Raw genomic sequence first — 17,918 nt, forward strand, 5'->3', positions numbered from 1 at the left:
AAGAGGTGCAGATGTTGAGGGAAGGAATTCTAGAGCTTAGGGCCCAGGCAGCAGAAGGCACGGCCACCAATGGTGGACTGATTAAAATCGGGGATGTACAATAGGCCATAATTAGAGGTGGGCAGAGATCTCAGTAGACCCTTGGTGGAGGAAGTGACAGAAACAGGGAGCGGTGAGGGCATGAAGGAATGTGAATTCGGGGGCGTGAATTTTAAAATGGAATCTTGCAAGTGGCAGAAATATTCACAAGCAGAGAATCTGGGTGTATCAGCAGAGCTTTGACCCTGGCCTCCCAGTCAGTGTCCACCCAGAGTGGGTCTTGCTAATGGGAGAGGATGAGAATTGTGGGGAGGGTTTGAGAGTGAGGTCAGTGGAGGCTCATGGGGAAGAGTTGAGACAATTACAGTTTCATTTTAGAGAGTCCCAGAGCTTTCAACAGGGAGACAGAGGGCAGCAGCAGGAGGAGAGGCGACATTTAAAGGGGGCACTTGCTGCTTAGAGAGACAGATCATAAAATGCTCTCAGAAAGATGATGTGCAGTCAGTCGGGGTTATTCTGATTTTGGGAAACATTTTCTATTGCAATGGTTTCTCTGCTTGTACCTAATGGATCCTTAGGTCATTTTAAACACCTGAGCTCCCTGAGCTACATTGGGTCCTGGTCAAGCAACATCTTGATCTTTAAATTCTCATCCTTGTTTTCAGGTCCCTCCAAGTCCTCACTCCTCCCTATCTCTGTAATCTCCTCCAACCCCCACAATCCTGCGAGACATCTGCGCTCCTCTAATTCAGGCCCCTTGTGCATCCCCAATTTTAATCACTCCACCATTGGTGGCCGTGTCTTCAGTTGCTGATGCCAAAGCTCTGGAATTCCTTCCCTACACCTCTCCGCCTCTCTTCACTCACTTTCCTCCTTTAAAACCTCCCTGAATAAACAATTGCTCATCTGACCTGATATCTCCATCTGTGTCTCGGTCACATACTTTCTTTTATAATGCTCCTGTGAAGCACCTTGGGGCATTTGATCATGTTAAAGGTGTTATGTAAATATAAATTGTTGTTGTTGTAAACAGCTCACCCGGCAACCATCAGGTACCACGTGATCTGGTGTCCATTTGGTGATCCTATCGGTCATGGAAAATCTCTCAAATTGGACAGTGTTCCCAAGATTCATATATCTCCCAGAACAACATTCAGAGGATCCTCAGCAGTGGGAAGGCTGGAGGTTTCTAAAAGGCCTGTTCTCTCAGTGAGATGTTAAATGTGATCAAGTTCAAGCTCAATTTTGGTCCTGGTGCAAAATCCTCTCCCAGTGCCGGTACATCCCCTATAGGCCCCTCTCCCAGTGCCGGTACCTCCCCTATAGGCCCCTCTCCCAGTGCCGGTAACTCCCCTGTAGACCCCTCTCCCAGTACTTGGTATTTTGCAAGTTTTCCCTCTCTAGCCTTCCACTGGGGAATTTACACAGGAGGTGCACAATGAGTGCAGCTGGTGGCCACATTAATAAAAGAAGTGCAACAGATTTTGCTTAAATGAATCCTTTGTGAACAAGGACATGATGGTTAGCGGAAGATTTTTCCAATCTTTACTTGTTGTTGTGTAACAGGAGTTAACAAGGGAAGCACGTGGGGCTGCATTCAGTTGGAGTTGTTGGTTAAGAACTCTTTGTGCATGGTCATTCTTTAGCCTAATGTACTGCTTGGAAACATTCAATTTTCCATTCAAAATTGTACAGAGACCTGTCAACCTGTGAGCTCTTCTTCAATTCTGGAGACTGTATAGCGAACTGGGAGACATTAGTTTCTCAGGGGTTACTGTAAGGAAACAAACTGCTGGAGTTGAACGTTCTCCAGGAGGGTAATGTTTTTAGCAGTATATGGGTATAGAGTTGTAACCTGCTCTGCTGACTCCTGCGGTCAGTGCTGAAAATATCCTGCAATGAGTAGTTGTGTAGATAACATCTGTCTGAACACAGTGAGTTTGCAAGAAACACCCTGAATTCCAGGAAACCATGTTATATTTCCTCTACTTTCACTTTCACCTGCTCTCTGCCCCCATCTGCTGGTGGTGATCCTGAGTTGTGCTGAATTGGGAAAAATCCACCTTCACCGAGAGGGCCGAGTTTTATGTCTCATCTGAAAGACCTTCCTTCCCACAATGCAACCCTCACTCAGTGATCTCCTGGATTTTGTGCTGAGGCCTCTGGAGTGAGTCTTGTACTCAAAGCTTCTGACTCAGAGGTGAGAGTGCTCCCTTCGGTCTTCAAGCTGGGGCTCAGTTGTTCACACTCTCACCTCTCAATGGGGAGAGTTGTGAGTTCCCGTTGAGGGAGTAAGTACAAAAATCAAAACGCTAACAGTTCAGTGTGTAGGAAGTGGGGTGCTGCTTTGTCAGGGGTGCTGCTTTTTGTATGAGATTTTAAACTGAGGCCCTATCTCACAGCTCAGACCCTCCAGCCCAGGCAGCATCCTGGTAAATCTCCTCTGCACACTCTCCTGTGCAATCACATCCTTCCTATAATGTGGTGACCAGAACTACACGCAGTACTCCAGTTGTGGCCTAGCCAGCGTTTTATACAGTTCCAGCATAACGTCCCTGCTCTTGTATTCTACGCCTCAGCTAATAAAGGCAAGTATCCCATATACCTTCTTAACCACCTTATTTATCTGCCCTGCTACCTTCAGGGATCTGTGGATATGCACACCAAGAGCCCTCTGATCTGAAGAAGGGTCATACAGACTCAAAATGTTAAATCTGATTCTCTCTCCACAGATGCTGCTAGACCTGCTGAGTTTTTCCTGCATTGTATGTGTTTGTCCTTCTGATATTCAGTACTTACCAGGGTCCTGCCATTCATGGTGTAACCTGTTGCCTTGTTACCCCTCCCCCTTGTTACCTCACACCTTTCTAGGTGGAATTCCATTTGCCACTGCTCTGCCCACCTGACCAGTCCATTGATATCCTCCTGCAGTTTACGGCTATCCTCCTCACTGTTTACCACCCGACCAATTTTTGTGTCATCCGTGAACTTCTTGATCATACTCCCAACATTTAAGTCCAAATCATTTATGTACACCACAAAGAGCAAGGGCCCCAGCACCGAGCCCTGCGGAATCCCACTGGAAACAGCCTTCCAGTCACAGAAACATCCCTCTACCATCACCCTCTGCTTCCTGCCTCTCAGCCAATTTTGGAACCAACATGCCACTTTCTTCAATTCTTCTCAATTTCTTCTTCAATTCACCAACATGCCCCGTGCTTCCCCCAATTCACCACCAGGGTGCAGTGCTGCAGCTTGCTCTTCCCCCAATTCACCACCAGGGGGCTATGCTCAGCCTCTTTTTTTTAATTCATTCAGATATGGGCGTCGCTGACCAGCATTTATTACCCAGCATTTCTACCCCTTGTGGCCCCTAGTTCAGAGGGCAGTTAGGAGTCAACCACATAGCTGTGGGCCTGGAATCACATGTAGGCCAGAACAGGTAAGGACAGCAGATTTCCTTCTCTAAAGGGCATTTATGAACCAGGTGGGTTTTTACAACAATCAATGGCTTCATATTAGACTTTTTAATTCAGATTTTTATTGAACTCAAAAACCACCATCTGCCATGGTGCGATTCACACCCAATCTCCAGAGCATTACCCTGGGTGTCAGGATTATTAGTCCAGTAATAATACCACTCCGCCATCACTATTCTCCACCAGAGTGCGGTGCTGCAGCTTACTCTTACCCCAATTCACCACAAGAAGGCAGTGCTCCAGCCTGCTTTTTCCTAATTCACAACCAGAGGGCTGTGCTGCAGCCTGTTCTTCCAGCAATCCTGCACAAGAGCAGTGCTGCAGTCTCCTCTTCCCCAAATTCACCATCAGAGAGCAGTGTTGCAGTCTGCTCTTCCTCTAATTCACCATCAGAGAGCAGTGCTGCAGATTGCTCTTCCCCAATTCACCACCACGGGAAGGGGTAGAAGCCTGCTCTTCCCCAATTCACCACCACGGTGCAGTGCAGCTGCCTGCTCTTCCCCAATTCGCCAGCAGGGTGCAGTGCTGCAGCATCATCTTCCCCATTCTCCACCAGAGGCCAGTACTGCAGCCTGCTCTCCCCCAACTGGCCACCAGAAGGCAGTGCTGAATCTGGTTCTACCCCAACTCACCACCAGAAGGCAGCGCTACATCCTGTTCTCCCAGAACTTGCCACCTGAAGGCAGTGCTGCAGCCTCCTGTTCCCCCAATTAATCACCAGAGGGCGGTGCTGCAGCTTGCTCTTCTCCAATTCACCACAAGAGGGCATTGCTAGAGCCTGCTCTTCTGCAGTTTTCAAGCAGGGGCAATGCTGCACCCTGCTCTTCCTCCAATTCACCACCAGGGTGCAGTGTTGCAGCCTGCTCTCGTCCCCAATTCACCACCAGGTTGAAGTGCAGCAATTTGCGCTGCCCCTAATTTTCCACTAGATGTCAGTGCTGAAGCCTGTATTCCCCAGTTTACCAGCAGAGGCAATGCTGAACCCTGCTCTTGCCCCAATTCTCCAACAGAACGCAGTGCAGCAGCCTGCACTTCCCCCAATTTGCCACTGGAGGGTGATGCTGCAGGCTGCTTTTCTTCAATTCACCAACAGAAGGAAGTGCAGCAGTCTGCTTGCCCCTAGTTGCCCCCAAGATTGTAGTGCTGCAGCCTGCTTTCCCTTGTTCACCACCAGTGTGCGGTGCTGCACCATGTTCTTCCCCGAATTTAGCAGCAGGGGCAATGCTGCTGCCTGCTCTTCCCCAATTCACCACCAGGGAGGGGCATTGCTGCAGCCTGCCTTGCCCCCAGTTCACCAGCAGGGTGTTTTCCTACAGCCTGCTCTTCCCCAGTTCACCACCAGGGTGCAGTGCTGCAGCATCCTCTTCCCCCATTCCTCCATCAGAGGGCAGTGTTGAATCCTGCTCTTCCCCCAATTTACCACCAGAAGGCAGTGCGACATCCTGCTCTCCCACAACTCGCCACCAGATGGCAGTGCAGCAGCCTACTCAGAGATGTTTATAGCACAGAAGGAGGTCATTCGTATTGTGCCGGTCAACCAAGATCTGACTACACTAATCCCATTTTCCTGTGCTTGGCCCATAGCCCTGGAGGCAATGGCAACGCAAATGAATATCTAAATAATTCTTAAATGTTACCAGAGTTTCTGACTCAACCACCCTTTTAGGCAGTGAACTCCAGGCTCCCACCACCCTCCGGGTGAAAAAATTACTCCTCAACTCCCCTCTTAGCCTTTTACCTCTTCTCTTAAACCTGTGCTCCCTGGTATTGACCCCTCTGCTAATGGAAAGAGTGCCTTCCTATCCACCCTATCTATGCCCCTCATAATCATATACACCTCTATCGGGTCCCCTCTCAACCTTCGCTGCTCCAAGGAAAACAACCCCAGCCTATCCAATCTTTCCTCACAGCTCAGACCCTCCAGTCCGGGCAGCGTCCTGGTAAATCTCTTCTGCACAATCTTCTGTGCAATCACATCCTTCCTATAATGTGGTGACCAGAACTACACGCAGTACTCCAGTTGTGGCCTAGCCAGCGTTTTATACAGTTCCAGCATAACGTCCCTGCTCTTGTATTCTACGCCTCAGCTAATAAAGGCAAGTATCCCATATACCTTCTTAACCACCTTATTTATCTGCCCTGCTACCTTCAGGGATCTGTGGATATGCACAACAAGAGCCCTCTGATCTGAAGAAGGGTCATACAGACTCAAAATGTTAAATCTGTTTCTCTCTCCACAGATGCTGCTAGACCTGCTGAGTTTTTCCTGCATTGTATGTGTTTGTCCTTCTGATATTCAGTACTTTCCAGGGTCCTGCCATTCATGGTGTAACCCGTTGCCTTGTTACCCCTCCCCAAGTGTATTACCTCACAGCTTTCTGGGTGGAATTCCATTTGCCACTGCTCTACCCACCTGACCAGTCCATTGATATCCTCCTGCAGTTTACGGCTATCCTACTCACTGTTTACCACCCGACCAATTTTCGTGTCATCCGTAAACTTCTTGATCATACTCCCAACATTTAAGTCCAAATCATTTATGTACACCACAAAGAGCAAGGGCCCCAGCACCGAGCCCTGCGGAATCCCACTGGAAACAGACTTCCAGTAACAGAAACATCCCTCTACCATCACCCTCTGCTTCCTGCCTCTCAGCCAATTTTGGAACCAACATGCCACTTTCTTCAATTCTTCTCAATTTCTTCTTCAATTCACCAACATGCCCTGTGCTTCCCCCAAATCACCACCAGGGGCTGTGCTGCAGCCTGCTCTTCCCCCAAACCACCACCAGGGTTCAGTGCTGGAGTCTGATTTTCCCCCAATTCACCACCAGGGGGCTATGCTGCAGCCTGTTTTCTTTTTAATTCATTCAGATATGGGCATTGCTGACCAGCATTTATTACCCAGCATTTCTACCCCTTATGGCCCCTAGTTCAGAGGGCAGTTAGGAGTCAACCACATAGCTATGGGCCTGGAGTCACATGTAGGCCAGAACAGGTAAGGACAGCAGATTTCCTTCCCTAAAGGGCATTTGTGAACCAGGTGGGTTTTTACAACAATCAATGGCTTCATATTAGACTTTTTAATTCAGATTTTTATTGAACTCAAAAACCACCATCTGCCATGGTGCGATTCACACCCAATCTCCAGAGCATTACCCTGGGTGTCAGGATTATTAGTCCAGTAATAATACCACTCCGCCATCACTATTCTCCACCAGAGTGCGGTGCTGCAGCTTACTCTTACCCCAATTCACCACAAGAAGGCAGTGCTGCAGCCTGCTTTTTCCTAATTCACAACCAGAGGGCTGTGCTGAGGCCTGTTCTTCCAGCAATCCTGCACAAGAGCAGTGCTGCAGTCTCCTCTTCCCCTAATTCACCATCAGAGAGCAGTGCTGCAGCTTGCCCTTCCCCAATTCACCACCAGGGTGAGGGGTAGAAGCCTGCTCTTCCCCAATTCAACACCATGGTGCAGTGCAGCAGCCTGCTCTTCCCCAATTCACCAGCAGGGTGCAGTGCTGCAGCATCCTCTTCCCCGTTCTCCACCAGAGGCCAGCGCTGCAGCCTGCTTTCCCCCAACTTGCCATCAGATGGCAGTGCTGAATCTGGCTCTACCTCAAATTACGACCAGAAGGCAACACTACTTCCTGTTCTCCCAGAACTTGCCACCAGAAGGCAGGGCTGCAGCCTCCTGTTCCCCAATTCATCACCAGAGGGCGGTGCTGCAGCTTGCTCTTCTCCAATTCACCACCAGAGGGCATTGCTGGAGCCTGCTCTTCTGCAGTTTACAAGCAGGGGCATTACTGCAACCTGCTCTTCCTCCACTTCACCAGCATGGGTGCAGTGCCGCAGCCTGCTCTCCTCCCCAATTCACAACCAGGGTGCAGTCCTGCAGTTTGCGCTGCCCCCAATTTTCCACTAGATGTCATTGCTGAAGCCTGTATTCCCCAGTTTACCAGCAGAGGCAATGCTGAACCCTGCTCTTGCTCCAATCTCCACCAGAACGCAGTGCAGCAGCCTGCACTTCCCCCAATTTGCCACCAGAGGGTGATGCTGCAGGCTGCTTTTCTTCAAATCATCAACAGAAGGAAGTGCAGCAGTCTGCTTGCCCCTAGTTGCCCCCAAGATTGTAGTGCTGCAGCCTGCTTTTCCCTTGTTCACCACCAGAGTGTGGTGCTGCACCATGTTCTTCCCCGAATTTAGCAGCAGGGGCAATGCTGCAGCCTGCTTTTCCCCAATTCACCACCAGGTAGCAGTGCTGCAGTCTGCTCTTCCCCAATTCACCACCAGGGGGCTATGCTGCAGCCTGTTCTCTTTTTAATTCATTCAGATATGGGCGTCGCTGACCAGCATTTATTACCCAGCATTTATACCCCTTGTGACCCCTAGTTCAGAGGGCAGTTAGGAGTCAACCACATAGCTGTGGGTCTGGAATCACATGTAGGCCAGAACAGGTAAGGACAGCAGATTTCCTTCCCTAAAGGGCACTTGTGAACCAGGTGGATTTTTACAACAATCAATGGCTTCATAAAAGACTTTTTAATTCAGATTTTTATTGAATTCAAATACCACCATCTGCCATGGTGCGATTCAAACCCAATCTCCAGAGCATTACCCTGGGTGTCAGGATTATTAGTCCAGTGATAATACCACTCCGCCATCACGATTCTCCACCAGAGTGTGGTGCTGCAGCTTATTCTTACCCCAATTCACCACAAGAAGGCAGTGCTACAGCCTGCTTTTTCCTTATTCACAACCAGAGGGCTGTGCTGCAGCCTGTTCTTCCAGCAATCCTGCACAAGAGCAGTGCTGCAGTCTCCTCTTCCCCTAATTCACCACCAGAGGGTGTTCCTGCTGCCTGCTCCTCCCCAATTATCCACCAGGAGGCTGTGTTGCAACCTGCTCTTCCCCAATTCACCAACAGGGGGCACTGCTGCAATTTGCCCTTCCCCAATTCACCACGAGAGGTCAGTGCTGCAACCTGCTCTTCCCCAATTCACCACCAGGGTGAGGGGCAGCAGCCTGCTCTTCCCCAATTCACCACCAGGTGGCAGTGCCAATGTTGGTTCTTCCCCAGTTCACCACCAGGGTGCACTGCTGCAGTCTGCTCTTCCACAATTCATCACGAGAGGGCAGTGCTGCAGCCTGCTCTTCCCCTATTCACCACCAGATGGCAGCACTACATCCTGTTTGCCCACAACTTACCATGAGAAGGCAATTTATCACCAGAGGGGCTGTGAGCACATCCTTCCCATAAACATCTGCAACAGGTTCCCCAACTCACTCTCAGTAAAAGGCCACATCCTCATTCAGCTGCAAGTTTAATTTATATAACATCCATTCAACTTTATACAGAGCTTAAACAAACAAAAAGAAATATAAAGTTGCAGGCTTCTAACTTGTGTTACTTGGTGCATAATTCCCTGAAGCATTTCCCATTGAACGGAATAAATGTACTGGTGATAATTCAAAACTTTGATAATCCTAATGCAGCTTCTGATCCCCACAGCTTGTCTACAGTGGGCACCTTCCATACATTAAATAGGTTTTGAACTCACATACAGGCCCTTTGACCCGATCACTCCACGCTGGTGTTTATCCTCCACACACAATGCCCACGTCCCTGCTCTGTTCTCATATCCCTCTGTCCCGCTTTCATCCACCCACCTGTCTACCCCAATCTGACCCAGTTTCTCTTTCATCACTAACTCGAGGGGTGAATCCCACAGCCTCATAACCCCCTGTGTTTCTCCTGCTCTCTGTCTGAATCTCTCAACTGTTAGAATAGGCCAGTACTATCTATCCATCCATTAATAATTATAAACACCTCTATCAAACCATCCTGTAGACTCCTCTGTTTGAATGAAAATAGCCACAACTGTTCAAGATTTATTTACATTTGTATATTCTCATGAAGGCAGTCTCCCAGTGAATCTGTACTCTACCCTGTCTAAAGCTTCTATAGGTCATCCAAAACTCTGCTGCCCGAGTTGGAACTCTCACCAAGTCCTATTCCCCTACTGCCCCTGTGCTCACTGACCTACGTTAGCTCCTGGTCATAAAGCAATGTATTCAATTTAAAATTCTAATCCTTGTTTTCAAATTCCTCCATGGCCTCATCCCTCCATATCTCTATAATTTCCTCCAACTCCACAAACCTCCGAGATATCTGCGCTCCTCTAATTCTTGCACATTCTTGATTTTAATCTCTCCACATTGCTGGCCGCGAATTCCTTCCCTAAACTTTGCAAATTGGCTGCTGCACTTCCTGTATTACAACAGTGATTACACTTCGAAAGTACTTCATTGGCTGTCGCGCACCCCAACACCAGAAAAGGTGCTGTATAAATTCAAGTCCTTTCTTTCTACCTTGCCTCTTCCTGCCTGCCTGGTCTGACACCTATTTCTGCAACACCTGTTTCTGCCTCTAGGTGGGGGTGTATCTCCTCTCCTGGAGCAGTCCCTTCTTCTGCCTGAGATTCTAACATGCCGATAGGACCTTATTATCCCGTAATTATCCTGTGCGAGGCTGGAATACACGACAGAACTTCCAAACCACACCAATGATCTCTCTGTGAAGGCCACAGTTTTGAATTATAGTTCAAGTGATAGACAGAGCTAAGCGATCCCACAACCAAAGGATAAGATCTAAGCTCTGCAGTCCTGCCACATCCAGTCGTGAATGGTGGAGGACAATTAAACAACTCACTGGAGGAGGAGGCTCCACAAAGATCCCCCTCCTCAATGACAGGGGAGCCTAGTACATCAGTGCAAAAGATAAGGCTGAAACATTTGCTACAATCTTCAGCCAGAAGTGCCGAGTGGATGATCCATTCTCATCCTCCTCCGGAGGTCCCCAGCATCACAGATGTCAGTCTCCAGACAATTTGATTCACTCCACGTGATATCAAGAAACAGCTGAAGGCACTGCAAACTGCAAAGGCTATGGACCCTGACAATATTCCGGCAATAGTGCTGAAGACTTGTACTGCAGAACTTGCCTTGCCTCGAGCCAAGCTGTTCCAGTACAGCTACAACACTGGCATCTACCCGGCTATGTGGAAAATTGCCCAGTTATGTCCTGTGCACAAAAAGCAGGACAAATCCAACCCGGCCAATTACCGCCCCATTGGTCTATTCGCGATCATCAGTAAAATAATGGAAATGGTCAAACTATCAAGCAGCAGTTGCTTTTTTTTATTCATGGAATGTGGGAATCGCTGGCTAGGCCAGCATTTGTTGCACATCCCTAATTGCCCTTGTTCAGAGGGCATTTTAAGAGTCAACCACATAGCTGTGGGTCTGGAGTCACAAGTAGGCCAGACCAGGTAAGGACAGCAGATTTCCTTCTCTAAAGGGCATTGCCTCTGAAATGACTGAATGCCCCATAGTGAATCAGATGGGTTTTTATGACAATTGACAATGGTTTCATGGTCATCTTCAGATTTTTATTTCCAGATTTTTATTGAATTCAAATTTTACCATCTGCCGTGGTGAGATTCAAACCTGGGCCCCAAAGCATTACCCCTGGGGCTCCAGATTACCAGTCCATTGACAATACCACTATGCCACCACCTCCCCCATTAGTAATAACCTGCTCACTGGCACTCAGTTTGTGTTCCGCCAGGGCGGCCTACCTCCTGACCTCATCACCAGCCTTAGTTCAAATATGGACAAAAGAGCTGAGGTGAGATGAGATTGACTGCCTTTGACATCAAGGCCGCATTTGACAAGTGTGTCATCAAGGAGCCCTAGCAAAACTGGAGTCAATGGGAATCAGGGGGAAAACTCTCCTCTGGTTGGAGTCAGACCTAGCACAAAGGACAAAGGATGGCAGATTTCCTTCCCTAAAGGAGATGAGTGATCAGCACTGTGGGTCTCAGTGGTTCAAGACGATGGCTCACCACAGCCTTCTCAAGGGCAATGAGGGATGGACAACAAATGCTGGCCTTGTCCACAAAGCTCACATCCCTTGAATGAACAAATAAATTAGATTTTACAACAAATCAGTCATTCCATAATCATCGTTACTGATTCTAGCTTTTTATGCCAGTTTATTTGATGAGCTGAATTTAAATTTCCCAGTTGCCCTGTTGGGATTTGAACACACATTTCTGGGTTATAAATTTAGTATTCTGGATTACTAGTCCAGTGACATAAACATTACAGTACTGTGCCTATGTCACAGCAGTATAAGATTAAACCTTATTCAATCTATTTCTTCTCTTAGTCACAACAACTTCTGTTTGTATCTGTTCAAAACACAACACAAGGAGCTTCTCTCCAAAGCCTGTAACATTATTCTTCCACCCTCCAGCTTCCATGCATTACGGAACCCAGGTGTTTGCAATTGTTCACCAAATGCCGCTGCTGATGACTCACTGCTGCTGAGTTCTAATCAGAGAGGCTACAAAAGGGAAAATATCAGATTCACCCTTCATTCCTCTAAGGTAACACATTTATTCCCGATCATAAATACTGTCTCTGTCCCAACAAAGAGATCTCAAGATCCCTGTGTCGCATATGTACTGAAGATACACTTTTTAAAAAAAAGATTTCAATTTCTAATTCTTCTTTTACTGGCTATGAAGACAATGGAGAACTGCCAGCCAGACATAATATACAACTTGCATTCCACCAAGTGGGATGAAAAGGAGCAGACACTGAAACCCCCTGGGATTATGAAAGACCCATCTCCTTTCAGCTTTTACACTATCCTGAAACATTCCAGGATTTTCTGAGATGAGATGTCAAAATGCAATGACATGTTCTAAAAACAAGGACGGCAGCAGACATGGATTAATCGAATTCCCGTGAAATATACTGGCAGGACTTTAAGAACTGTTTAGCAAGCCGGAGAGATCAAAGATCAGAATGCTGTACTGAAAGGCTGCAAAAATGCTGAATCTCTCTCTCTCTCTCCCAGGAAGATAACTGAATAAATAGCAGCAATGTGGAATCACCACGCCGAGACCAGTCGAAGGACAACTAACTGTATATTCCTCTATCTTCTTAATGAACTGCAAAAGTCTTTAAGATATCCTCTTATTCTACCATCTGTACTAGTGTGTATGTGTATGTGTATGAGTGTGTGTGTGGACCCAGGGATTGTGTGTGTATGAATGGTGGTTGTGATTACCTATTATTTTAATTCAGGAAGTAGTTTCAATAAACTTATGTCATTCTTTGTTTAAACTCAGAAAACCCATCTAACTAATTTTTTATAATCTGAAAGTGTACATAGTGGGACTCCTGTAGCATTGACAAAGCACATCCTCTCTAAATTCACAAAATAGACCCTGTTACAGTCAAACATGGAGCGGTAGAATAGGGGAGTCATTTCACCACCCATCTCATGCTGTAATACATAGCACATTCAAACAGACCCTTAGAAATGAAACCATGAATCTCTAAGTCACGTTGCCTTCCAGACCTGGGACAAAAAATTTCTAATAAATGATAAATAATTAGCTTTGTGTGACAATCAACTGCAAAGTGTGAAAATATATTTGCAAATGATGTTTGTGATAAAATTTACAGTTTTCTGAATTGTATGTTGAGTCTGTATTTGCATAAAGAGAGGTAGGTGCCAGAGATACCAAAGTGTAGCAAAAAGCACCTTTCACAATCTTAGTGCTTCACCTTCAATGTTATAATGTAGGAAATGCAGCGCTCAATTTGTGCACAGCAAGCTCACACAATGAAAATGAGAAAACACGATAATAGCCGGGACACTAGAAAACTCCTCAGCTCATCTTTGAAGTGGTGCCATGGAATATTCTGAGAGGGCAGACAGGGCCTCGGTTCAATATCCCGGCCAAAGACGGCACTACCAACAGTGCAAACGTTCCTTCAATTCTGCATTGGGAGTTGTTGAGTTATGCTTTGGAGATATGCAGAGATGATACACCAGCTTCTATATGTGTAACAGGAGTTTTATTCAATGCTTTAAAATGTCTGCTCTCTAATACTTACAGCAGCTAGCCTCAGTTTAGTTTCTTTTTCTAAGTAGCCATACCCAGGTTTAATTAATCATACACAGTGAGCAGTCAACAGATGCAAATAATATGAGGAGGAGTGGAATGTTCCATATACCCCACAAAGAGACAGGCATAACTGGGGTCCACACCCTTTATTTGCAGAAAGTGAGACGAGTTAAAAGAGAATCTTTTCAGTGAGAGAACAAGTTCAGCCAGACGGCGGGGAGTGGTGGTGGATGGGGATTGATCGGGCTTCTGTTCAAGGAAGAAGCGGAGAGCCCTCAGACAATCCTGGTGGGGGATGGAGGTGTCGACTGGACAAGGGGAGAGAGAATGGAGTCAAGATAGGAAGAAATGAGTTCCTTGGGTCGGGAATAGGCTGACACAATGGGTCTACCAGGACAGTCCTGTTTATAGATTTTGGGGAGGAGGTAGAAGCGGGTTGTCCGAGGTTGGGAGACTATGAGGTTGGAAGCTGTGGAGGGAAGATCTCCAGAGGAGATGAGGTGAGTGACGGTCTTGGAAACAATGTCTTGATTTTCTGTGGTGGGGTCATGGTCCAGGGGGAGGTCAGGAGAAGTGTCTTATTTTCATATTTTTCCCCCAACCACCCCTACCACCACCACCTCCTGCTCCCCTGCCCTCCTCATCACCTCCCCCCAACTCCCCTGCCCCCCACCACCGTCTCCTGCTCCCCCTATCCCTGCCACCCTCCCCCACTCCCTTGCACCCCCCCACTTACCCACAGCTCCCTCTCCCCCCGCCCCCACTACCTCCCACCCACTCCCCAGCCTCCATCCCCTCCCCCCACCACCACCACCACATGGCCATATGTCACCTCTTTATATTTTGTGCTTTAAGAGCGCTGACCTTTGTTCTGCTATTAACACATTCTGTTATCTTACTTTTATGCCACTATCAGCACCTTCTTTAGTCTTTAGCACTACCATTAACACTCCCTTTGTCTTGTGTCCATGACATCTTTATCAACCTCTCCTGAGTTCCTGCCTATCCCTGACCTTCTATTTTGCTCCACCCCCTCTCAAACACTAAAAAATCCATCACATTTCTACCTCTCTTTAGCTCTAAAGAAGAGTCATACAGACTTGAAACATTAACTCTGTTTCTCTCTCCACAGATGCTGCCAGACTTACCAAGTTCTTCCAGCATTCTCTGTTTTCATTTCAGATTTCCAGCACCCTCAGTAGGTTGATTTCAGCTGTCACCGGAGTGTCAGCCGAGATTATGGACTTGGATGTAGGACTTGAACCCACAAACTTCTGACTGAGGTAAGAGTATCAAAACTAATGCTGCAAGGAAAGCAAGATGAAGTTCATGGAGTTTTATATGGGAATGCAAGTAAATGATGGGAAACAGGCATATGACACATTGAGTCTTCTTGCTCCAAAAGTCTATAACTGTCCCTTGGCACCTGAATATATTCTTAACAGCTTCAAGAAATCTGTGATTGAAATCAAGGGCAAACACATTTATCTAATTACCCTATGCCTGTTATTCTAGCAAAGATGTTCAGCACTAATTTACTCAGAATAAACAGGTTTGTTAAAGTAATTTGTTTCTGGTAAGCTCACCATGTTTAGCAACCTCTGATGCTACACTGACCTGTCAGGCTTCTACCTGCCTGATGTGGAGTGTACTCTATCTTCCTGGAGGGACATTTCCCATTGACTGAAGACCAGGAAGCTCCGCTTGGCAGAGCTGAAGCTTTGTGATTCCTCAGGTGGATTCTAGAGAATATTGGAGTCCAACCGGCGTAAACCACAAGGAAGATCCACATCGAACATCTAGTTAGGCTTTAATCTGGAGGATTACCTGGGGTCAATTGGAAAGAATCATGGGAAAGACTTTAGTAAAGAGCTATTCTTTCCTTGTAGCCAATCCCCCCGCAGCGACAGGTCAGTGTAGATCAAAACCTTCCCTCCCTGCAACTGGTTCCCCATTTTGTCACAGGTCCACCTCCCAGTTTGTTCCAGGCTCCAATAACTGGAAAACCAGGTTTTGTTACAATCAGCTGTCAGCTCACTGGTGCTATCTGGGTTTGGGAACATTCTCAAGAGTTTTAACACCAAATTGGATTCAGGAATCGGAAGTCCAATTTCAAAACTTGTGGACAGCAGCCAATGGGAGGTGTCATTAATAGAGAGAAATGAGATTTAGTCTCACTCTATCAGCATACCCTTCTATTTCTTTCTCCCTCATGTGTTTATCCAGCTTCCTCTGAAATGCATCGATGTTTTTCACCTCCACCACTCTCTGTGGGAGCGAGTTCCACATTCTCACTACTTTCTAAGTAAAGAAGTTTCTCCTGAATCTCCCAATTGGATTTATTAGTGACTATCTTATCTTCACAGTCCCTAGTTTTGGCCTTCCCCATAAATTGAAACACTCTCTCAGCGTTTAATCTATTAAAACCCTCCATAATTTTAAAGAACTTTATTAGTTCATGCCTCACTCTTCTCAGCCTTTCCTGATGGGTATAACTTTTCAGTCGGGTATCCTCCATGCGAATCTATTTTACATTCTCTCTAGTGTCTCTATGTTCTTTTTGTCATATAAAGTTCAGACTATCCCGAACTTGTCACTCGTTCTCAACATTTGGAGCAAGCCAATCTGTGACTGCGTGTTCCCCAAGCTACAAAGTTATCACACACACAGGCCTCTTGTAACCCTGGACAGTAGAACATGTCAGCGCAACCCAGGAATGTGTGTGATGAAAGCTGCTAATCAGCAAACAATCTCTGCAGGACTACAGTGCTAGGTGTGAGTTTTAAATACTGCAACATGTCCCAACAGAGCATGTCCATGAATTCTATTATTATACACTGTACAAGCCTCTATTTGCATTATAGAGCAAAAGTAATTCCAAGAAAATTCTTCAGAAACTCTACTCCCCAAATCCAGCCAATTGGAGCGATCTGACAGAGGAATTAAAAACCAGAAAAGTGCCATTTAGCCCAATCTGCCTGTGCTGATGCTAACCCTCCATATAAACAGCATCCTTTACCATCCCTGTTGCCGTATACTGTCCTGTGAACAATTCCTTGTCACCTGATGATCAGAGAGTGGGGAGAACAGAATATGTTTTACCCTGGGTCATTCCCCCAGCCCCCGCTTACTCTGTAGGTGAAAACCAAACCTGTGGATTTTTAGCAGATACTGTTCTCACAGCATCACGCTGGCTCACTCTCGCCCAACCCACACTTTTCACCATTGACAAGTAAACACCGAGTCCTTTAAAGAAACAATTCTGCCAGCAGATGTTTATCATTGGGTTTCTTATCAATGCTACTGCGAAAAAATCTTGGCACTTGCTTCAGGTAAATCCTAGCATATCACTTTTCATCAACAAGTTTAAGGTGTTTTTAATGTTAGTTTTGGAAGGGTGACTAATTAACTGGTTGTGAAGGCTCCTGAAAAGACCCCTGTTCTGTTGCGTCCAGTCAGTTTCTTTTATAAAAAGTGATACAACACACAAAGAGGCCAATCAGCCCATCGTGCCTGTGCCGGGTTTTTGGGAGAGCTATCGAATTTGTCTGACTCCCCTTGCTCTTTCCTCATAGCTCCACAAAAATGTTTATTTTCCAATATTTATCCAATACTTTTTTGAATGTTATGACTGAATCTGCTTCCATTATCCTTTCAGACAGTGCATTCCAGATCACAACAACTCACTGTATAAGCAAATGTCCTCTTCTCCCCTCTGATTCATTTACTGTTTTCAGTTAAATCTGTGTGCATTGGTTACTGACCCACATTCTACTAACATCAATTTCTTATTTATTCATCAAAATCCCTCATAATTTGAACAGAGAAAGAGAAAAAGAGAAAGAAGAAAGGAAGATGGGGGTTGGAGGGAACAAAGAGAGGGGGACAGACACAGAGAAGTAAGAGAGATTACAGATTTAACCTCTTCTCCCATTATCCTTTGTTTCTTGTTTATAGGGAAATCTGGCTCCATTTCTCAGCAATAGAACTTCCCATGAACCGGCTCCTAGCATTTCAGGACAATAAGAAATGTCAGAGATGAGAGGAGGTCATTTTCTGTCCTAACTCTCTCATTTGATGACCATCCCCTAATGTCTTCTATGATGCTATGCCAAGCAGATAATCTAATCTTTCCTCACTGTGAGTGAAGTTCTTGCTAATATGTCTGTTCTTTTTTAAATTCATTCACAGGATGTGGGCTTCGCAGGCTTGACCAGCATTTATAGCCCATCCCTAGTTGCCCTTGAGAAGGTGGTGGTGAGCTGCCTTCTCGAACCGCTGCAGTCCATGTGGTGTAGGTACACCCACAGCGCCGTTAGGGAGGGAGTCCAAGGACAGTGAAGGAACGGCAATATGTTTCCAAGTCAGTATAGCCGAATCTCTAACAAGGTAAAGCCCTCAGAGCATGATGGGAA

At 46.4% G+C, this 17,918-nt stretch overlaps 1 protein-coding gene across 1 annotated transcript in view; it reads right to left on the reverse strand.

Moving 5' to 3' along the window:
- The window catches only part of LOC144689976 (uncharacterized), a 141,853-nt gene extending 126,548 nt beyond the window's left edge, over window positions 1–15,305 (reverse strand). Inside the window, exon 1 of the mRNA XM_078557511.1 lies at window positions 15,121–15,305. Coding sequence (XP_078413637.1) covers window positions 15,121–15,295 — 175 coding nt within the window. The 5' untranslated portion in view covers window positions 15,296–15,305. The remainder of the gene's footprint in view (window positions 1–15,120) is intronic.
- Between the last annotated feature and the right edge of the window lie 2,613 nt (window positions 15,306–17,918).

This window comes from Cetorhinus maximus, chromosome 14, assembly GCF_964194155.1.
Source record: "Cetorhinus maximus chromosome 14, sCetMax3.hap1.1, whole genome shotgun sequence".
NCBI classification, from domain to species: domain Eukaryota; kingdom Metazoa; phylum Chordata; class Chondrichthyes; order Lamniformes; family Cetorhinidae; genus Cetorhinus; species Cetorhinus maximus.